The following is a 24,679-nucleotide window of genomic DNA, read 5'->3' on the forward strand; positions in this document are numbered from 1 at the left end:
CGCGTTACGTTAGGAGGCAAGGAAGCTAATGTCACCCTGACAAGTTCCGCTACGTGCCCTAGTCAGACTTGGACAGGAAACCGCGACTGTGGTTGTAATCGCTGGCTAATTACGTAATACGGAAGTAAAAAGAAAGCAGTCCCCCCCTCTCTCTCTCTCTTTCCTTCTGTTACCTGTGCTATTTGTGACACAGGGAATGAGGATTTCGAGTGGGATTTGATCTGCTCTAATACTTAGGTTAGGACTAAAGCGGCTTAGGTTAGGGGGAGGGAGGGGAGAAGATGCATAGTAATGGTCGCAATCCACGCCTTAACAGTGTCTAAGCTTCTCCGAAGTGGGTTAACACACGGAAGTTTTTGAGATGGACTTAACACGCGTTTACTACTAGCGTGTCTCAGGTGAACAAGAAGGCTCCAAAACTTGATGAACAGGAGAATAACAACAAAGGCGAACACAATGCAGCATAAATCAGCTCGGTGCCGATTCTCTCCTCGGGTTGTTCTTGGTAGGATGCACACGCTGGGGGACATTCCGTCACGCCGATTTTCCCAGCGTAACAATGGTTAAGGGCGTCTTGCGAGCGAATCACTCGCCAGGTTCCAACCTGTGCGGCTATTAGAAATGCCACTTGTGTTTTTAATAGAGCCTCATGAATAATAACAACATGGATGCTGCTAACCGTCACATGTAACGCAACAGTGACCTCCACGTACGGTCAAATTGCGCAGTAAAAGAGTGTCGGAAAGGAGTCGAAAATAGCCTTTAGTTAAATGCATCATTGTTTCTTTCCTTTCCATTTGTACTGAGTGAGATGTATTCTGTGACCACTGATTTACCTTAATCATGTCTGCTGGAACAGCACACCATTTTAATATTCCAAACGGAAAAGATCTATAAAGATACGATTGTCAAGTGTCAGTGTCTAAATTAACACCAGTTCGCCAATGATTATTTCATTAGCTCTTCTCATAAGAAGAATTACAAAAACATTACATAACTAATCAACGTCCAATAATAACGTACAAGAATTTTAGGTTTTGTCTTTCATTGTGTTTTACTGAAGGGCGGGGGAGGGGAAAGGAGGGAGTGATTTAATCCTAAACTCAATGTACGCGAACAATTAGCACTAAAGTGAGACCGAATATGAAGTAACAAACGTTTTCTCCCACAGTAATCAAGAAACAGTGCGCACTCACACCTCAGTGGAGATGTCAGAGCCAGAGAGAGAAACAGGGAGGTAGCATTTTACATGGCCATCTATTACGGCTTTTCCTAATTTTTTTTTTTTTTTTTGCTTTTATGTTTTCTTCGAAAGTCAGCTACTCTTGGGGGTTTACTGTAACTTCCATAAATTTCCTCTGTAATGACTCCTTTCTTCACTTGTTTCAAAGAATGCATAAACTTTATAACAGTAATTTACTGCAGAAAAACTTTTAAAGAAAACAGCACTTTTACTTTTTCCCTTAAGTGCCACGCCAGTTTGGCAGGAGGCAGAGAGAAAGAGAAAACGCCTTGAAGGGCTTAGTGCAGCTGCCTGCAAGTTGCTGACAAATCATGCCAGGTAATCACGACTTGGAATTCCTGCACAACAGTCTAATTCTTTGTGATTAGTCTATAGTTCTCAATATCTGCGCGCCGAGGTTGAGGCTCCGGTGGCATTCATGCATGACAAAACACTTGGGCTGCAGTCAAGTCTTCGCAAGAAACTTCGAAAATTCTCCTTGGAGTTAATCCTCCTTCATGAGCCAGCCGTGGCATGTATTCATAGTCATGCCTTCTCCCTGAGAGCTGCCGTACGACCGACTTCTCCGAGTTGGGGGGGCTGCCTAATCCCAACATCAACAATCAGATCCCGGCCCCAGCAGACTGTGTCGCTTACTCAGACCACGGCTTATCGCTCAAGTAACCGTCTAGCTGGGTGCGTCAGCGCCAGGCTACAGGCAGAACACGACTCCAGATTTCACAGGGTATGCACTCTGAGCTCATTTCTCACAAGAGTGAGCACAAAAGAGAGAAAAACTCGCCCTCAGTCTCTCGGGTAGAATTTCAATAGATTAAAGAAGGAAAGAAAAAAGTTACGTATAAGTGAGCCTTTGGTGGAGAAAGAAAAGTCGGTACATTTGTAGTTATGACAGTGTTTTAGCGGTGAAAGAAGTGACACTGGTTAAAGAGCGGCCCCAGTTAGTTAAGTTGCAACTCTTCCCAAAGGAACTATCAAAGTAGTTATGCAGTATATAATTATTAAACCGTGTCAGAAAAATCACACAGCACGCTTATTACACAAAACTTCGCTTAAAAAATATATATATATAAAAAAAAAAAACTATCTTTAAAAGAGGTTTCCAAAATGACACAGGTCAAGATGCGACTGCTCAAAAACAAAACAAGTTAAGAGACTTGACACAATCTCACACCTCAACTTTCTCCTCAACTGTTTTATCGGAGATAAGCCTACAATTATCGGCATACACCAGAGGCAAGGAAAGGAAAGAGAGAGAGAGAGAGAGGGGGGGGGGGAGACGGCAAACGACGAACAATTATGTTCGTTACTTGTCACCAACGGCGAATATCAAACCACTGACATAAACATTCACAAAAGTAGCAAAGAAAAACACAGTTATACGCTCATTAACTGTGTGTGTGCGTGTGTGTGTGTGGTTGTGACCTTTCGTTACAATCGATCGCGAAATTCGGGCCATCATTACGGCGAACAGATTACAGACTATTCGCTGCAAACGAGAACTTCCTGACCACTTCATTTCGTCTAATCACATCAGAACAGCCAACTCAAAAAACACTTTCCAAGACGTCTACTATTCTTTTACTCAACTATCAAAGGGTGCCTTGAAAAGAAGACAGAAGAAAATATCCGCGTCGAAAGTGTTAGAAAATAGAAAAGGGCTGATGGAGATAACTTAAAATTCTCAAGTAAATTATATCTGAAGGAAAAACGTAGGTTTATAAAATGCCAGTCAGAAATAAACGCTTGAAGGTGTTCATGCGTAAACCATAACCGAGTACGTAAGCAGTTCAAACGCATACATTAAATAGCTGCTAAAGTACAGCCTTGAAACACTCCTTCGTGTGGTTGAGTTTCAAAGGAAAGTCCACATCTAAATTGAGTGCTGTGAAAGGACTTATTAGGTATACCTGTACAGTGTATTCCACTACGCGCACTGACTAACTATGCCCCATACCGGTCTCATTGGGGGCACTCACATGCATGCAATTATAAGCTTCTGCAATGGTCTGCATTGAGTAGGGGACACAATTTGTTCAGGATGGTAAAGCCAAACACGAATGGACCAAACGCACTGAATAACTTCAATCCTAGCTTTTGACTTTTAAAGAGGATACTGCACGTCTACTGTGGTTTTCGAAGCCAAAAACTAAGGTAAAAGTCGTTAGCATGCAATAAGTATCGTCTGGAATATACAGAAATTCAATAAGACTGTTGCTTAGTGTTTCGACGTAAATAAGAAATAATAACTGAAGAAAAATAGTATTATGTTAACTCGCTTGTGATCAAAGAAGAAATGCAGAAGGGGGAAAGGAGGGTTATGAAATTCTTCAGTTTTGGTTGTTGTTATTTTTATGTATAGCAGTAGTTTCTGACAGATGGTTACCAAAATAAATGATACGCTATCAACCATTAATTTAAAAGTATTCGTGATAATAGCGAATATCTCTTTGATTACCCTAAACAAACATCTCGTCCATCGAAAGGGAAACTTAGAGTTTCACTTTTTATGTTTAAGTGCACTTAACATTTTATTTTAGTTCAGTGACAGATTTTGAAAACATATGAACAATAAAGCAAATCTCTAAATGTAATAATTTCCAATTTACAACTTAGCGCGCCATTTGTTTATAACGAAAAATCAAACTATAAGTGTGTGTGTGTGTGTGTGTCTCTTTCTCTATATATATACTATGCCCCCCCCCCGGAGCCCAACCCCCCGAGTTCCGGGCTGGTAAGCCGGTGACATAAAAACGTTTCAAATTTCGGCTTATCTTTTTGAAGGCAACATGAAAAGTGATTTCATGTTGCCTTCCTTGCCATAGTATATTTTTTATGACTGCAGCCGTGTGTGTTCACGGGACCGGTTTGCCTGTTTTGAGGGATGAAAATCCCTAGTTACCGGGAGAAAAACCATCCACCTCCGTAAGAGACCGGTTAACTCACCTTTAGTCGAAAGAGACCAGATAAAGGTTCCCCATGTCACTGACGGGAACTGAACCGAGGGCTTATATATATATATATACACGCACCAGAGTTCAATTCTCGTCATGACGAGATGTATCTTTATATGGAATTTTTAATTAAAGATAAGTCTGTCGATCTCATAAAGAGGAAGCAAGTTTTTATTGTTATCCCGGAAGGTCGAGTTTTTCATCTCACATGCAAACAATTCTGCCGGAGAACACAAATAATTAACATACAAAAATATGTTGCCTGTTAATTGCCGCTCGTAGCGTATGGTGAATGAGTTGGGGATTGTGTAGTGTTAGGGTAGCCTCCAACGAGGTGTCCCGTAATAATGTATACAATGCATTATTACGGTTTAGTGCTGAGACCTGTGTCTCAGTATTAAAACATTCAGCCTCTAGATATTCCACAGAAAGAGATATATCCAATAGCATTTAGTAAACAATTTAAAAAAAATTAAGAGAGGATTTTTTTTTTTTTTTTTGAATGGGCGAATCAGAAACGAAACCCATGATACTGATGTCAGAGGATAAACGTAAGCATGTGGAATACAGTAATGGATATCAAAATTGAAAACTTACCTGTAAAAACTTGCAAAATAAGGAAAACGAGAAAAAGAATGTGCGTTTCTCTCACTTTTCAGGAACAGATAATCATGTTAAATGGTAGTTAAATCATGAAACGTTGCTGAAAGCTAACAAAGTATTAGTGAAATCCATCATAACGAGACCGATTGCTGAGAAAACTCCATTAAGTTCGATGAATTTGTATAACGAGTTTTAATCAATTCTCTGCGATGTTTAAACATGATTGCTAAATTAGGAAGGTATGTAATAAGAATTTTCCGAGTTATTTCATTCTTGACAGAATATTTCTTAATACATTTTGTATCAATTCATTTAACGGCTTCATTGTGGTCCTGAAAGGATAGTTAATTCTAGGTAATCATTGTAAAAAAATCCATCGATGTACTGAAAAATTGGTTAATACGTGGGAAAGTGACAAACTATCTGAGTCAGATGGGGGGGGGGGGGACTTTCTTAGCGCAGCTGATATGTTAAATCGTTCAAGTACATATCCAGATAAAATGCAAGAGTATCTAGGGAAGGCATTACATTCGACTATTCCGAAGTAAAAACATAACAACGTTACGTTTTTACATCCTTGTTTATCGAATTAAAAATACGATGAACAAAGAAAATATCTGAAGAAGTTTTTAACATATCATGATGAACTTTGCAACGCTCCAGGAGTCTGCAATGAAAGTCATGGAGAAGTCTAAAGGATGCTGGTTAACATTTTACATCTCTAAGAGGAGCTCATTCGAATACTAGATCTTAGTAGATTTTCTACTAAGATCTAGTATTCGTACAAAGATTGAATCACAGTGCTGCAATGTGAGTGAATGTTTATGTTACTGAACGCAGAATAATTTCATTACTTAGCAACGCACCATAATAATCCGCTAACGAATATTTTGTTTTCAGGCTGAAGTTACAAGCCCCCCCCCTCCCCCCAAAAAAGTCAGTAACAGGAGGAAAATGAATGGCACTATACCTGGTCAATGGGACATCCTGAGCTGACTAGCATGCTTTGGGATTGCGCCAGGAGTACCTGAAGTAACTTCTCTTTCATGTCATTCGCTGCATTCATCTTTGGACGGCTGTAAAAAAAAAAAAAACAAGTAATAAGCACTTGAGATGCACACTGCATCATTCCGTGAAAAATTATGATACAAATACTAGCAATTAAACTATTTCTGAACAGTACATTTATACTTCAAATTTTCACTTTTGTCAAAACGCATATCGTGTCTTCGTTATATACAAATAAAATGATGACGAAGTTAAGTGAAAATGTCGGATACTATAATATAAACAAGGTGAGAATAAACTGGTAATGTAGTTAGTAGATAAACTGGCAATGATTCGGATTAATACGAACAGAGGAGAAGAAATGGGATGATTCGCAAATAAAGAAATAATACCAAGGAATAGGATTGGGGCAGTGGTTCTGTTCTCCAAGTTTAGATCGCAGCATTAGAAATGACAATCAGCACCAGTTGGTGAAATACTGTCCAGAATCAATGCATCATAACTACCAACATCCCTTTTAATATAAGATTTAATATAATAAATATAATTAATACATTTGTTGATTAATATTTTATTGTTCTCTTTTCGGGTCTCTTTGAACGATGGCCATGAGCATCCGCCTGGTAGTGGAAACGATGCGTCTGTCATCATTCAGGGGATACCGCATGATGAGAGCCCAACTTAACTCCTATTAGTTTGCTCTGTCTGTGGGATACAAAACAAAAGTTTTTGGGAGGGAAATAGTACTATATGAGATTGGTTAAACTCGATTTTAATTGGAATCTTTGAACCACACGTGATCCGAACCCAGGTCTCTCCAACCAGAGGATATCGTTGGTACCGAGTGAGCAGGGCAGGTTCTATAAATAAATTTGGTATTAATTAAATTCAAGGCACTTGAATATGTTCAACAGTCACACGTAGACAATAACTGAGTAATTATTACTTATCACACGAGTACATACAAATAAATACTACTTAGGAACATCGAGGGAATGAATTCTCGACGATGGTGAGATGTGGATGGGCTACCTACATTTACTGGAACTCTGTATTCATCTTGTAATTCGACTGCAATAATATTGTAGTCGAAGAAGTCAGAATCTGAAGTTGGTTTAAGAGTTCAAGTTCATCAACAAACAGCAAGTTTTAATGCAATAACATTCGAAGCTATAAGATGATCCAATGTTATCAGTGGTGCGATATAAAACCAATTCCTATGCGGACTTGTAAACAGCGAGTCTGAATGTGTTGCAAAATCAACTCTCAGATAATGTTGTTACGTATTCAAGACAGAAGAAATAATAAAAGCTGTAATAAAATATTGCATCTTTCGAAATCTATATGGTATCATCATTATGCACAACTGGGAAAAAAAAACGCTAAAATATGCCAGAAATTAAAAGCAATAGCAACGAAACCAACAGCGGAGAATAAAACAAGGCACTTCTCGGGACTTGTGATGAAAGGTGGAGATTGCGTTACTTTTGTAACGGCAGTCAATTCATACCAAGCAGTGCGATAAACAGCTAGACCGAAAGCCGGTTTTCCAGACATAAGTAGCTTGTCAGTAAATCTCAAAAGGGGTAATCATTATTCTCCTTCAGCCATTACTGCAGACCACAGAATAGCCTACGATAATGGCTCAGCACCACAAAATGGTGCAGCGATATAGACCACGAAGTGAGAGAATGATTTGCGCTGTAATAATTTGAGTTTTCAGACTCAATTCATAATGAAATTCGTTCATAGCAACATTACACTGCTAGAAGACTGCTTTTTGGAGCATAAAGCTGACCATCCAGAGACTGAAAATATGGATAACTGTAATAACTGAAAATTTTAATCTCTGTATAGAATTTTAGTATCCGCACTTGTCTGACTTCTTAGACTGGAACTTAGTTGATTTGCTCCAAAGTATAAACTGAGTTGCGTTGTTTCACTTGAGCATGAATGGAATATAAGATCAAGTGAAACAACGCAACTCACAGTTTATCCTTTGGAGCAAATCAACTAAGTTCCAGTCTAAGAATTCAGACAAGTGCGGATACTAAAATTCTATACAGAGATTAAAATTTTCAGTTTGCAAACAGATGCTGCTGGGTATATGATTAGGAAATCATATCATTCGATAGCTAGATGACAGATAGGTAATTAGCATCGTTGAACATTTTGATACTGTTCTGGAGAACATATAAAATAAAAATGATAGGTAAAAGGAATAGTTTGATAAGGAATAAGTCAATCTATACGCGGTGGGGAAAGAGAGAATTCCAAGTTACATTCTGGTTTCGTAGGACTACAGTGGCAATAGTCAGCATACGGTTAACTCACTACTGGTGCATTTTGCCCCTCCCCTCCATGCATGCAGCAATGAGTTGGGCGGTATCGGGTTGTGGCCTTTGGTTGATTCCATTCATTCCTCAAAACCAGCTAAACAAGGTCGAACACATTCTGTAAAAATATGTTAATTCGTAAAATTCATACCCGTAAGCACCGTAGATGAACAAACGATCTGGTAAAGTGATGATGCAGTAATTTCCAAATTAGGAATAAGTTTATCAGCTTGATTCGCTGAACGGTTAATATCCTCTCCAACTGACAAGGGCCAGGTGCGAACGAATTCGGTGGACATGGATGTCTTTACGCAGAGATGAATATCATCGACCGGTCTGAGACCACCGAGCCCGCTTATTTAAGGCCCAAAATGGCTTGAAAAAGTCCCGTTGTCTCTAGAGCAAAGATTCCGGGACTGTGTAAAAAATATTTACAATATTTTTATCTACAAAATATTTTATAGGTAAAAAATAAATAAATGAGGCATAGGGGTAACCGCCTTATCCTTCTATTACGGTTAGGAAATCCAAGGATACTTGGAAGGCTGTGTACGCTTAAGTGCCTTAAAGTCACTGATGAATGGATAAAAAAATAAATAAATAGAATACCTAGAGTAAAATAGGTTTACAACCATTTGTGGGGAGCTACAAAAAATTCATTTCCCTTTGTGCCATCACTGAAAATGTGCGGTCTTTCATGCTATGCAGCTGTTGCTGTATATGCTGGAACAGAACGAAGCCAGCCCAATCTGCAAATTCAAAGAAAATCGTTTATTGTTTCTTCTAAGATCCTTTTTAACGGCCATTTAATAATTATATACTACAATTATTAAATGTTCAGGAAGTTGATTTTTTCAACTTCCTGCAAGGATCAAGTTTTAAACAAACTGATTCTACTAAACTGTCATCTCCCACTACCTCCATCTCTGCATTAAAACCTACTGTAGGTTAAAAAAAATCTCCTAGACCTATAATCAATCAATTTCTGCAAGTAAATGTGTGTATGTGGGTTTTACTGGTAACTGCACAACTCCACTAATGGCGATATGTGTTTTTGTAAGGAATCATTTGTTCCCGAACATCAAGCAGTTTTCGCTATTCCAAAGCACAAATCTAGGTCGGATCATCATGCAATGATCTACGAACCCTTCGGTCAGCACTCATTAGTTCAAATAGCCTGAACTTTCCGTTCCAGAAGTCATATCCATTAAAAGGCAGACTTAACAGCCAGTAGGCCTGACCGCATAATACCTGTGACTGTTGAGCAAATGATTGCTATGAACACATCATCATAGGAATTCTAATGCACGTTTAGTTATGAAACTCTCAGGAAAGCACATTGCACACAACAGCTAGTATGTCAACTATTTTCTATAGAGGGTTACATGCAAACGTTAATTCTATTCACTATACTCTGAATATCGACCCCTTTTTTCTCGGGAAGGTGGTAGAAAAATAAATTATAAAAATATATTCTGACAATTTAACAGTTACTTTCCTGTACACTGTCAACGCTCCAAGCTAAGAATAGGAAAACATTTTTAAACCCTTTCACAGTATAAACTTTCATCTAATAATATAAAACGCAATGCACGAAATTATACATAATTGAAATTACATTACAGTACACGAAAAATTGTATATCGGCGTTTTTTCGAAAGCCCGTTTCCTGGTGTTGTAATCCACGAAGATCCCAACTATAAACGTCTTATTCCAATCAAACAATATCAATCTATTAAGGGAAACTTTTTGTTTTCTTAATAATTATCTTACAGTAATCACTAAATTATAATTCAAGATAATTCTGTTTAAAATAATGCAGAACGTCTAAATCTCTGACTCTCCAGGTACACAAAAAGAAAAACACAAACCGCACTCATTCTGATATCAATAAAATACAATTAGTGCACTTTTATTAGAGACATTTAAATCATATATAACTTAACAAAATATTACATTTTCACTTTGAACCAACTGAAATAATCTTAGCGAGCAATAAATGCCGCAAGCGTTTATCCCGCAGGCGATATTCGTATTTGTTCCTTTCTTGTGTCTTGAAGTTTTGATCTTAAAAAAAAATATATATATATATTTTTTTTTTTCATTCTAGAAAAAAAAGCAGTAAAACATATTTACAAAAAGTTATACTTGACTCATATTTCCTTATTGTAATAATAAATGATATATCTATACACTTGACGCTGACGACAAATACCGTGCTAATGAATATGTGGCAATCCCCATGAATTATTATTATTTCGTCCAGATGTTTTCAAAATTGTAAAGTGATGATGTAAAGTAGAGGAGGATAAAGAGTTTCTATATGAAATCCCAGAAATTTCTGAAGTAATTATTAATGACAATTCGGTATTTCTAGTGCGCTAAAGCCATTAAATACGAAACATAGCCATGCTTACCCTCTTTTATTCGATTTTTTTTTTTTTTTTATTGAAAGTGATCCACACAAATGTTCCGTGGTACGGATCCACACCATTCGATAACCGAATAGTCCACTATTTGACAATACTTGAACTAAAATATTCACTACTTGTTTCGAGTTTTTCTAATAAGCCAAACAGCTTCAAAATGCTAATAATGAGTACCATAACGATTCTCAGTGTGTAAAACATTGAACATAAGTTCACAGAGAAGAGTGCCATTCAGTTATTGCTAAATTACTGTTAAGAAAACTTATTTGTATACAGCTACTAAACAAATTCACACCCAAAGTCAATATAAAGCGTATTTTCAATATGACACGGGTTTGTTTCTTTTTGAACAAATGCCGGATGAATCCTTGGCCGAATTTTTAAACAATCACAGTACTTTCTTGACAGACAGAGAGAAACTAAATGTGAGTAAATATGAACTGAACAAAACGAAATTGATAATAAAAGCGCAGAGATTACTTCAGTACTGCCAAATGCCAGACAAAAATTCCCTCTATAATTCAAAGATATTAAGAATTCTTCACAGTATTTCAAAATTTTCTTTCGTATTTAATTATTGCATGATTTCCCGTGTTACTCTGGCTGGGAAATACCAGCATACACTTTGAGCATTAAGAGACTTCAGTCCAACTAGCAAGCGAAGCACCGAAAGTGAATTAGTCGGTCTTATATGAAGGAGGTAGGGTTTCCTCCCGGAAATCCAGCTTTTATACCCTAAAAAACAGGCAAAAGCACTCGTGCGCGCACACACACACACAAAAATTAAACAGACACAATTACACTGGAGTTATTTCCTTACTTGCTTCGGCCGCAATTTCAAAAAACTCAAATCATCAATGCAGAGTTATTTTAGAACAGAAATTCTCAACCAGTGTGTATACGCCAGGAAATTATCGCGTGAAATATGAAAAACATTGCCAGTTTGAAACGTATATGAACCCTCCCCCCCCATTTACATATTTTCTTATTGAATTTATATAAGTTCTTTATATTAATTACATATCTTTTTGCTTCAGTAGTTTTTAATTAGTTAAGTTGTATTAACTGTGGTGTGCCTGGATGGAAGAGAATCCAATGCAAGTTTTGTCGTGAAAAAGTGAATCCAGTACTAAGGTGTACAGTGACATAAAAAGAGATGAGACCCATGTTTTAAAATTACGGCCACGGGGCACCCAAAGCCATGAAAGTGCATCATGTCTAACTGCGTGTGTTTACCTAACTGGTCGGTTTGGGTGCGCGCGGGTACGCGCACACACAAATACATCACGAAGTGAAAAAACTCCATTCGAATACCGCTTATGAGTTTTAACCTTTAGCCTTTAAATTACAAATTACTCACTAGTAGCATTTCTGGGTAGTTTGTTAATTTATAAAAGTTAGTTTACGTAACGAAAATGCTGCGCGCTGAATGTTTCAAGGAGTCAAAATTGCTTCAATTAATTACCATTTTGCTTCTAAGAAGTAATGTCTCCTACGATACATGCAGATAGAGCATGGGGGAGGTGCGAAAATGCAGTCAGTAATAGTGACGTTAACATCCACTTAAAGTAACGTGTAATAATCAAACGGCAGTGACGTCACTAGATAAGAGATGGCATCACCTAGTTGGAGGACTGTTGACAGGTGTTTCCGTAGCCAAGAATGCGTGGAGAGATGCTTCGCCAGCAGAAACCAGAACACAGATGATGTCATCGTGGCGAACGACAAGAAGCGCACTCTGTCAAGAGCAGCGGCCAGAAGAGCACGCTGCTGATGACCGCTGCACATCGACAAAAAACGGGTTGGGGGGGGGGGGGGGGAAACAACAGCTACGACTGTGTCCCGAGGCAAGGAAATGAAGGGACGGTCAATTTAAATGATGATAATAAAATAAAATTTACACTAAAAAAAAAATGCCTTCCACTTCAACGGCACACTGGTCTAGGAAGTGATAGTATAAAATCGACGATGTGGACTGCATTTCTCTGGTTTGACAAATTACCATCTGCTGGTAGTTTCAATACTGTATAGTAATATTTAAGGAATGATGATGGAATGTTCCTTTAATTAAAATTTCCTGCAGTAGGAACCTTTATTTTTAAGGGAAAAAAATTAAAAAGCACGCTATTAACAAAGGAAGCTACAAGGAAGCTGGTTTATAAACTACAATAGCGTATCCCAACCTTTACATAGCTGGGGAGGGATAAAAAAATATCTGATCTTTTTGCTGGTATCTGATATCAGGCAGCGCAACCAGACAAAGTGTGTATGCGAGTGTTATTGAATTCGAATAAACAATTGTTAATTACATATTTCTCTCCTTTAAATTTATGGCTTAAAAAATTAAGCTATATTCTATCTGAATTTTTATATTTTCTCAAGAACCTCTACCGATGACCAAAATCTGAGAAAAGGTGCTGTACACGACGTAAGCCATTAACAACGACGACTGCTGATGCCAAAATTAGTTTGTTTTAGACCTCTTTATACAGCTCATATTAAATCTCTTTTATAAGTCGTAAAATTTTCTCCTGTGACCACAGGAAAAAATTTATAATAGCCTGAATGCGATACTAGTTATATGCAGATTAGATGTCATTCAGCACACAGGAGTGACGTTTTCTAGTAAAAAGGTATCTATGAGTCGATGATTAATTTTTAACAGATTTTGGGTGAATTTGCTTTGTCCTTCCATCAAGCCTTACAAAAAGCATCTAACTTTCCTTCAACTCTTATGATCAAAAGAAAAGTCTCTGTGTGTCTTTCATAAAATCCAGATAATGCATATTTAGCTGAATTATTAAAATATATGTTTCATTCATTTCTTATTCCAGTTAGTTTTGTGCTTCGAGAAGTCATCCACATGAATCCGACTGACGATGAATTCAGAAAGATGAGTCTTTCTTATATTACGTTATAGATATAATGAATTGTCTTATTATTATATGTTATAGATATAATGAACAAGTATAATGAATTGTCTTATACTTGTTTAAGCTTAATTTATACGAGACTGACTGTTTTTGTCTGTCCATTTCAGATCTTTCCAACCGAAACTAAATTAGGTAATTAATTTTTACTTTCGGAAAACAGACAAACCGGACGATGAACACATGCAAATAATAGTAACACTACTGTAGTTTCCAAAAATTTGCTGCGTCTATCTAACGATGATCTCGAGCAATTCAATCGACTCGCACATTCCGGAACCTAATAAATCAGTTGACCAGAGAAGCTTTGTGTGTACAAAAGAATACATGAATATGAAGGAAGACCAGGATAAATCACTATTTTTTCAAATAAACTAAGACAAGCAGACTTAAATGCACACTTTTTTTTTAGAAAGAACTTATTAAGCAAAATTTAATTTTTAATTAAGAACTTTTCCTTAAAGGGTCAAAATCTAAAAGAAATACACTTTTTATTTGAACTTTAAAAATCTCACTTTCGCTAAGAATGCTTACAGGCCTCACTACACTGCGGTGAGTGGCAGGACTATTTCGCACAATATTCATTTCAACATTAGTCACTAGGACATTAGAAGCTGACACGTTATTTCGCTTTAGCAAAAATAATACTGTATATGGCGTTGAAAAAATAATTAACAAACAGGCAATAAACAATGGTACAAAACTAGACCCCTCCTATCAAAAAAAGGTTATATTTTATTAAGTATGTTAAACAACAAGGCGAAGAGGCAATTTTTATCTGTCCCTCTTCTCTAGTTAGAAAAGAGAAAATCTCACCCCCCCCCCGCTTTCTTTCTTGAATAAAAATGAAATTAAGACGGCGATTTTCATATTTTTGTGTCGGGAAAAATGAGCTGAACCCGTTGCCTTCGCAAAACAGTGCACAAAACTTGACGTTGAAGTAGAGTCATTTGTATATGTGAACAACACACAAATACCGAGTGCATATTTGAGTATATGCACTCTAAAATAAAGACCAATTACGTCACGGTTTAAGAAACACTGGTGAACGAAACAAATCTCAGATCAACTTCCATTCAAATCGCATCATTCTTATGGAACCGTAACAGTTTGGTCTCGTAAATCAATCAAAAATGCACACAATGAAAATTAGCAAATGATGATTTAGTTTAGTGTTCAATATCATTCACTCCTACAGGAAGCATAAGAACCACTAATAAACAGATTCTTTTAATGTTTCCCTAAGTCTAGAATACACTGGAACCGTTGTTATAGGTTGATGGTTCAAAAAAAAATTTGATTTTTTTAAAATTTATTTATCAGGTAGCATAACAGGAATGTTAAAAGAAAGCTGAAATTGGACGCAAACAAACAACTCAGTCCAAAGAACAGTCGGTCCGATAACGTTGCTGTTTGTAAAGCTAGTCCATGTGGAGAGGAGCGAAGTATCGAGGGAATACATGAAAAAGTAAGGCAATAACAAGGAGATTATTTGCTATTAGAAGAACTTCTTAATCAAGAAATCCTCGTCTTCTGTGTGACAATCATTAGCAGGCTATTTAAATCTCGTAGAAAAAACACACGATTTAAGTATGCTGGAATACCGAGACAAGACGCTGCTCCACCGTGCATCTATTTTTTTCCCCTGCTTACAGTTCTTACTTATCTTATAACACTTCTTTTAAAACGACTTCATCTTGTACTCACAGCAAAAAACAGTCTGCAATTACCGCGAGCCACCTGACAGTTGTGAAAGCTACCCAATAGCGTTCGCCGCTGAATGAAGACGCTGTAAAAGACGTCCGCTGCTTCCATGCACACACACACATACACACACAAGGCTTGTTCCGTTTGAAGAGCGAAGTTCCTCGGACAGCAGAAACAGAATGTGACACACCTTCACAGATTCATACCCATGCATACTTGAATTGCTCGAGCTCATTAATGAGATCCTATTGCCCAAGAGGATGCTATTTGCTTCGTCTACAAAATATGTTGCTTTCAGTCCTCCAACCTGCAAATTAATTCGCAAGGATTAGTTGCATCGAAAATGTGAACGTACTAATTTTTTTTTTAAATTGTCAATGCTATTATACAACAGTGCACCCAGAGCTATTTCTTCAGAGTAACGTCCAGATAAAACGAACAGACAATAAGCAGTAAGCTCTGCCTACTGATAAAAAGTACGACACTAAGAACCAGACCCTCTAGGAGACCGAAAACATCATCTTCCGAGGTTAGAGCCTATTTACAGGGCTAATGAAGCTGGATAAATGCAATGTTATGAGCACTTCGGGGATCCGCTTGACCTAAAATAATAATAAACAGTAAGTATCTTCAATCCCACAAGTCAGAAGCTACTTATAAACAGTTCTATAATAACTAAGCGAGAGGGCACGCGCTGGGCATTTTCATTATACGACAAGCACGCACACACTGAATGTCAATAAAAGATTAAACCGTTCTGAGAAATGCGATCACAGCTTTAAAAGTCCGCCCTTCGTGCTCATGAGAGAAACCATAACGAACATTCTATTTACACCAATTTGGTGAATTAGTATTTTTAAAAGAAATGTGTACTTCAAACTGGAGCTATCACAACTGAAACAGACTTAATTTAGTTTACGCTTTTCAGATATAATATTTGGTTTATTTCATTTCCAGTTCCTCCCCCCCCCCCCGACCTGTCGTTCCTAATAATCTCTCTTTTCCAGATATTATATATTTGAGAGTAGTATAAACTGTCATGGGATTTTTTAGTTCACAAAACTCAACTTTTTTTTTTATTTAACATACGAAACTTACTACTTGGTTATTAAGTAATGAATTTTAAAAGATTGAAGCTGTTTCAGGAAGGAAGAAAGAAAGAAAGAAAAAAAAAACATTTATAGTCACACAACATTCAGTGATGAATGGGTTTGACAGTCTTTTTTTTTTTCCTGCTTTGGTTTACTTGATTTCAGCTTTCTCCGTAAGCTGATAAGCTTACCTGGAATGGAACCTTTACAGGGTTTGAGCAGTTTGCAGTGAATATGCAAACTTAAATTTCATAAAATTTTATAAATACCTAGGATTCTTTAACCTGGGGGAGAAGGGGGGATTTCTTTTTGTCCTCCCGTAAAAGACTTACGGGAAGATATAAAGCAATCTGGACTAAAATTAACTTCTGTTTTTTTTTTTCTTTTTGCTCATAAACGATATAGGCTATACAAATTATTGCTAGCTACCGATTGCGTAAACTCGTTGGCTAAGAGATACGTAAAAACCAAATGATACGCTAGGATTCACAGAATATATCTACCAAATCGCTAAAATAAGAAAGCAATAAACCTGCTACAAAAAATCGGTTACTATGTTTCAACCGCTTCAGAAGTGGGCAAACTGCTTGTCAAAAGGCACTCCCCCACCCCGTCCTCTTTAAATCACAACTTAGCTAATATCTTACTGGTTGAACCCACAACAATGCGACACAACGGCTTGAATATTGAACACGATCTTGATTATATTTTTCTAACTTTCTAAGAAAACAAATTAAAGTATTATATAAGTAACGAATACATCCTCCAGATTAGCAATTAGAGAATAATATATTTTAATTTTATATAATTAATAAAATTGTAATAATGTTCACGTATTCTATCACCACTTGTGATCATTCTTTATATCATTCATGCTTTCCTAATCTTTATTCTAGGCGTCTTTAATGTATTTGTACTTCTGCAACATAAATTTATCTTCTTTATATACGCATGAGCACGCACCAATTCGTTGCCGGGTGTACCACATAAACTCTTCTCCACCTGAGCTACAGATAATTTCAAGAATAAGCATGTATGGATTGACATTTATATTTGTGCTAAAACAGCAAAGAAACAAACTTGAAATCGGTCGAATTATACGATGTGTAAAACTTGTTTTGGCATTATTTTTCACCTCTTGGTCTTCCATCTGGGTCCACATCACCATCTAAATTGTCAGGGGAAACTTATAACGTAAAAAACAAGTGTATTCAGAATTTGGTTAAAAAAAATAAAATAGATAAATATAAAGAAACTCTATAATTCCCATCCCTTCATTTTTAGCCAAAATTTCTCAAGGCATATTTATTAAAGTACGAAATGCAGGAGTATTGCTGAGAAAAAAAAAAAAAAAAAAAAAAAAACCGTGCCCCCCCAAAAGGTGCTCTAGTTATTTTTAATAACTAGATTTAACGTTTCAAATAAGGATATTTCGTTTGTTGGCTACTTCTGTAAAACAAAAGTAGTATCTTTTATTTAACTCAGAATCCAAGTTACAGCGGGTCGAATTATTTTTGGCCCTAATGATTCTTGTAATAAGAGGGATCAGGTGACTCGCTGTGCTATTTGGCTTAGACTCAGTTGAGCGCCTCAGTAGTGCAGCCGAAAGAACGGCATACGTTTATCTTTTGGCAGGAAAGATCCCGAGTTTGAATCCTGTTTGAGGCGGTGAGGCATATTTAGGGCTTGACAAATGAAGATACATTACCCGGTCTCATATGGAGGTGGCGTGTATTCTAAAAACAAAATAAACTGGCTGGACAACACACAGAAAGGATATATATTAGTCCATAGCCTTAATTGCTTCGACGCGATCGAAAGCAAGAAAAACCTTTGAACGGAATAACTTCTATTAAACAACATATTTACTGTGAAGCGGAAAAATCCTGCAGAATCGATATTTTTACAACTGGAGTTGCTTTAGTCTATCGAATTACTGATTAGTTTATTTCTCTGAGATGAATTTGGAAATACTGAACGTTACCTATCTAATAAAAATAAGTCTGGCAAAACACTGGAGTCAATGTGCTGAGTTATCACCCTATTCTCCTGTAATATTGGTGGCTCACTGTAAGTGATTACTTATAAGTGAACTTTGTCATTTAGAGATCGATAAAATTACATGAAAAATAGTCATAAAGAAGTGTGCTTATTATCCATTTCATTTTTCCACAACAAACTGCAAGTCCATGTGTGTGAGTGCGCGTGTGTTGTGTTTGGCCGCGCGAATGTGAAAGCACGCAAAAAGAAAGCAGTCGAGCTTCACGTGCTTGTTTATTTTCGTTGTTTTGTTTCATTCCAGCAGTCTCAATATTCATATCTAAATAAGAATCCAAAGTTTATCTGGGTTGATTAAACTGCTTCCCATCTTCAAAAAGTCGAAAGTGATAATGTACCATTAAAAATGTTCGTCTTAATAGTGAGAGTGAACCACGCTCGTCAGCATGCAAAGGTTGCTGTATTACGAGACTTAGGAAGGCCGTGTGAAAAAAATGCTAAAGAAAAACACACCAGAGTAGTACGGTAACACTCCCATGATGTTTTTGTGCGAGCTGTCAGGCGATTATTTTTAACTGATTAATTAGCACTTGTCGGTAATCTTCTTCATGTGGCTGCCGGAACTTTTTTCCCCTTACTCTTAAGATTCCGGAATTTTTTTTCCTTTTTTTGTTAGTCTTGGATTAAAACAGCTACTAATTAATTAATTAACATGGCACAGCCTAATGCAATACGCGGTAAAACGGAAGAATGCTACTAGTCATAACATCTGCCAAAATGCACCTATTCTACAATAAGAAGACCATTTTTACTGAGTTTGAAAATTGAAATCTGCATCTCCTCAGTGTGGTTTTGTAAAATTAAACCGCTGGAAACTATCCGAAGTAAGAAGGCTTATAATAATAAATAAGAGAGGAACGCAAAGAAGAGACTAACAGCTGCATTTTAAATATGTACGGCAGTAGCAATACGACGCGGATATCGCAAACAAAAGAGTAAAAAAGGACAAGCATGAGGCGAAATGTTTTGTTTTCAGAGGTTATTACACGGTGTGTGGGTGTTATATATATATATATATATATATATATATATATATATATATATATGTGTGTGTGTGTGTGTGTTTTCGCATCCCCGTTAATCAACGCAATTCTACTGAGTATCCATTCGTTACACTGTTTTTAAAGAGGTAAAAATAACTTTGTGCAAATGTAATTGTATTGTACAGAAGTATGCTATATTAAATAAGAATACATACCAAAAAGATGCGGGTGGGATAGATATCAATCTGAACACTCGCATGAAAAAGGAAAAAAATAATAATAATAAATAAGAAACAAAAGAAAACCAATGTTGTAAGGGGTGAGGAAACATGGCAGGGAAACAATCAATTTAGCTCAGAATCAAAATAAATTTAACATTTAAAACATAATTTTAAACTTTATATTTCTGAAGATGTAAGATAAATAACCAATCGGACTACGACAATAACTCCTCGTATTACATGATTGAAATTCGAGCTGCTAAGTCTAGCTCTAAGCCGAACATTAGCAGTCTACAGATAGGAGGTATTACAGAACTTGTCAAAATTTGAAACGTTAAATTCAGTTATGAAAAACAGTAAGTTATTTGTAGCGAAGAACATTCAAAAAAGTGGCGTTATTCTTTTCTCTTCCTCTGCAGACTATAGGTTGCATCATTAAACCGATTTCGAACAAATTCGGAATAGTTGTTTCATGTCCTCTGAATTTGGAAACAAGTGGACTAAAACGGAGCGGCTGTAGAGTAAGAAAAAGAAATACCAGAGAATTACTACAAATGGCGCGATCAGCCGTGCTTCATCTAAGTGATCTTATAAAAATAACATTCCAAATGTAAAAATACGAGAAAAAAAAGGGGGGGAGTTGGTACTATGAATGTAATGACCCCCCCTCCCCCAAGGAAACTGTCATCTATTTAATTTTATGTGCACACACATTCCCTTTCCCTCCATATTCTCCCTAAATACTATGTGTTTGGCGAAAAGCAAAATTTGAGTTTATGAGTCGTGTTCAACGAGAATTAAGCTAAGCCACCAAAAGATATACACATCGAGCATATCAATTTCAGGAAACTGTCAAACACTGAGAAAGGCAAATTCGGAGGATGCCGATGTATATAATTTTCTATCAAATCAATTATTGTTAGTTCGATAGAGCAGAACTAATTTGCTCGCAGTCTCACTTTTACATCCTTATATACAGGGCTCGACAAATTATACAAAATCCTATTCGCCACGAAAAAAAAAAATAAAAATAAAAATAATAAAAATTGCCCAACATTCCAAATTTTTTGAATGATATGTCCAAATAAGTCAATACGAGTTCTATAAACTGATTAGCAGTGCTGCATTTACGCTTTTTAAACTTAAAAATATTTTTATTAAATAAAAAACATTCTAATTTCCAGTGTGTAGCTACTCGCCACGGGAAGTGGGTGAGTGCATTTGTAGAGCTCTGCTTTTCCCTTTTGCGAAATTGTGCAAATAAAGTTCATACCTGAAAAATAATTTCACCACAGATAAAATAAGAAAGGAAGTGGTTACACTTATTTCGGAAATGCTAGAGCGCACATTTCAAGATTTGTTACAGATTATGTATTCCGAGCTTATATTCGATTTGTTTACTCCAAATAATAGATGTTAAACCTGAAATAAATATTTTCATTTAAAACCCAGATTTTTGTATGTATTGTTTGTGTGGAAACTTTGCAAATATTATTATTGCGGAAATCCGTAACGGATGTATGGTCCTAATTCACGCCTTTCTAGCCTGAATAAACAATACGTTCGAGACAGACGCATCTTAAACACGTTTGCCATCATACAGATTTCTATATTTGTATGATGGAATTACGACTCGGGCTTTGAATAGGTGTCTGCTATTATTTTTAAATGTGACTCTACTCACGAAAGATTGTAAACCTATTGTTTACAACACAATACGAAAATCGTCTACCACCTAAATTCTTATCGGCAAGTTGCGTGTACGCATCGACTGGTTTATTTGTCTTGCTCGATGCAAAAAATAGTTATGTCATTACCGTTTTCGTGAAATCATAAGCATGAGAAATGAATCTTTCAGTTTCTGCTTTGTTTAGGGGAAAGATTAAAATGACTTAATAAAAAAATGTGGTGGTCAGCCCAATATCTTATTATTATTTTTTAATGACAATCTCATCCATAGAAGTTGTAAACCCACAGAGCATATTAACATCGAAGGTAGACTAACAGTTAGATATTTCATTAAGGATTGGATAATCCTTAATGAAAGTTGTCTCTCGGCAAACACGTTTGTTTCTGAAGTTATTTCGGACATGGAAATATCTAAAGAAAGATATATGTATATACTGCATAGCCGTGTGAGGAAGGCGAGTATCTGAGAAAAGGGGATAATCAGAAATACTCTCAGCATCAAGAATTTTTGGAATGTTTCTGGCTCACCACTCCAAACATGAGAACAATATTCTAGCTTATCAGCAGCTGAAGAGATGAAAAATAAAGCCTTCAGTAGAAGATAATGACAGTTTTTTTTTTTAAAGGCTGAGAGAGCTACTCATGCGATTAATTTTTGCCAGAAGAGAAGAGATGTAAATGTCAATCCGAGAAGATAGATCAGACTGTTTGACTGGCGATCTAGATATGATGAAAGGTAAACGAAGGTGAATTAACATCCTAGTTGCAAAAAAAGAAAGCAGGATTGTGTCTTGGTAGCAATGAATGTGTCTAGGTTATCTTTACTCCACTGAAAAACAGTTTGGAGATTATGTTTACTGTACTGATTGTAGAAGATGTTGAAGCTTGAGATGTTTGCGTACTGCAGAATTTTTGTCAAATGAGTAGGAAGAGGAGAACTGAAGAGGTAAAAGAACAGGGTCCTGCAGTGCTCCTGCCTAAGAGAGGAAGCCGTCCATCATGATATGCAGTGAATGGAGAGAAAACTGGCCACAAGATTACAGATGGAAAAGATAGACCAAAGAATGACAATTTGCTGAACACAACTAATTCCGATGATATTTAAAGTATTAGATATATTTCATCGCCGGATGTTAGACCCCCCACCCCTGTTTACTGGAGCCACGATGTGCCTTGAAAAATTCCATTTGCCATTTCCAAGCCATTTGCGACGTGCAGAATTTTCTTTTCTTTTTTGAGCTGACTAGTTAAACCATAGTTTGGACAACACGGGTCAGGAATTTTGATGAAGTGGGGAATTTATTTATTTATTCGTATGGGGTTTCCCCCGTTCATCATCCGTCCCTTAAGACTGTTTGAGCCCTCCTAATGAGGAATTAAGTATGTATTTATGACTGTAAATCCGTGTGTGTTCACGGGCCGGTTTGCCTGTTCTGAGGGACGAAAACCCCGGGTTTCCAGATGAAAAAAAACCCTATACCACCGTATGAGACCGACTAACCCACCTTTAGTCGAAAGGGATCAAGAACGGTTCCTCACGTCATGGACGGGAATCGAACCCAGGTCTTTTCGACCAAAGGGCTTCGTCTATTCCGACTGAGCTAAGGAGGCTCCAGTGGAGAATTAAGGCCTTCATTCCATCGAGAATAATTTCTATAGATAATTTCAGTTTCAGGAGAGAGCGGAAACAATAGTCACATTATAGCGAGTGGAAGCAGAAATCCAGGAGGTTGGTTTTAATATTAGAAGCCATGAGGATAAGAATGGCCGAGGGAAAGAGGAAGACTTCACAAGGGTATGAGCCGAGTTACCAGGAGGACGGGTGATCTTCACTGTGTGTGTGTGTGTGTGTCACTCTAAGTTTGTAAACCTATAGTACATCAGCACCATTAGCGAGCTATGTTTTTTTTTTATCATTTTCAATTATTTATTCTTTTTTTTTTGTATTTTTTTAAATTTATTTTTACCAGACTGGAAGTCCTGATCCACAGACAATATGTACAGTATATCTAGAGAAAGAAATAGTCAAGAAGAATAAAGAGGGTTACGTACTGTATATTCTGGCTAGTAGACGGATGATTTTTTTTTTTTTTTTTTTTGAGCACTGCATACAGCAAATATTTCCACATTCCTTCCAGCTTCCTTCGTGGAAATGTAAACAGAAGCCAAATGGTTCCCTTTTCTGAGCATTAAAGTCACCTAGGAAGATAATTCAGTTTTTGAGTAGAAGGTTGACATAAAATCGAGCTTCTGCAGTCCAACTACTTAAAAACAGTGATGTTTTTAGGTAGTTGTTTTCCTAGGTGATTTTAATATCCAGAAGATAGTGAGGCAGATCTTCTGAACGATTTCTAACCATCATATGGAATGCAGTAACCAAACGCCGCTCGTTCCCCATATCGTTAAATTTTGTACTTGCCAGAATGGAAGTAGACATCTTTCTTTAAAATATCTGGATCCATTTCTTATGCTTAAAAAAGAGCATCCTAAAACACGCAATAAACCCATCTCACATTCGTGTAGCCGAATCTTAATGACAGCTTCAGACTGGGTTGTTTATAATTAGGCAAAGAGGGAATTATGTCCATAAGGCACTTCGACACTTAAACTCGATATATTCCGCCGCGGATTGAAAGGCTCAGAAAACAGTGCATATGGATAAAACAGTCACACAGTCTACAGCAGCTGGAATTGTATATTTTCGATGAATGTGTCTAACGCACGTAGAATCTCATGTTACACGACGGTCTTTGTGTGGAGGACTCCACCTCGCATACATTATCATCCAATTTTTGGTTGTGAGATTATCGAAAATAAGAAATTTATCTTTGTGCGCTTTTCACAAGTTCCGAAATTAAAGACCCTATCGACGTAACGTGGATACCTTGACTTGCTAAACGATTCAGTTCGACTCATCACCCGCAATCTGAGCTGAAAGCCGAATGACGCAAGGATGTTGATGAAATTCAACCTTATATTTTCCATTATTGTCCACCCTCCAAAGTGCATCACTCTAAGTGATTTTTGAACACATTTGCAACAGTCAATAAATGGGATCGTGATAGACTTTTAGCATGGGAACCGAAATCTGGAGGCTTCTAGTATTACCAAAATTGGAGTAAGGAAGACAAAGAACTTTTTTTCCACGTTCCATTTTCTCTATTCTAAGGTCAAATATATTGCACGATAATCTACCTATTATTAAAAAATAATAATAACTGTTGAATCAACATTTACTCAATCTTCATTCAGGTCACTTTAATGCATAACACTCGAACATCTTATAAATCAGAAATATGTAATTTTCAAAAGTTTCACAACAGTTTAAATAAAATATTTAGGTCAGATCTTGTATATATTGCTTTTGGCACAACAGCACGCGCACACACACAGGTAATGACATACGAAAACACTTCATTACATAAATTTC

At 36.8% G+C, this 24,679-nt stretch overlaps 1 protein-coding gene across 2 annotated transcripts in view; it reads right to left on the reverse strand.

The window, feature by feature from the left end:
- The window catches only part of LOC150098761 (homeobox protein dve-1-like), a 295,705-nt gene that overhangs the window by 24,320 nt on the left and 246,706 nt on the right, over window positions 1–24,679 (reverse strand). For both annotated transcript variants that reach the window (XM_090404687.1, XM_090404686.1), the window contains exon 5: window positions 5,768–5,873. In XM_090404687.1, coding sequence (XP_090260813.1) covers window positions 5,768–5,873 — 106 coding nt within the window. The remainder of the gene's footprint in view (window positions 1–5,767; window positions 5,874–24,679) is intronic.

This window comes from Typopeltis vanoorti, chromosome 15 (assembly GCF_054136105.1).
Source record: "Typopeltis vanoorti isolate ZY-2024b chromosome 15, IOZ_Tvanoo_1.0, whole genome shotgun sequence".
NCBI lineage: Eukaryota > Metazoa > Arthropoda > Arachnida > Uropygi > Thelyphonidae > Typopeltis > Typopeltis vanoorti.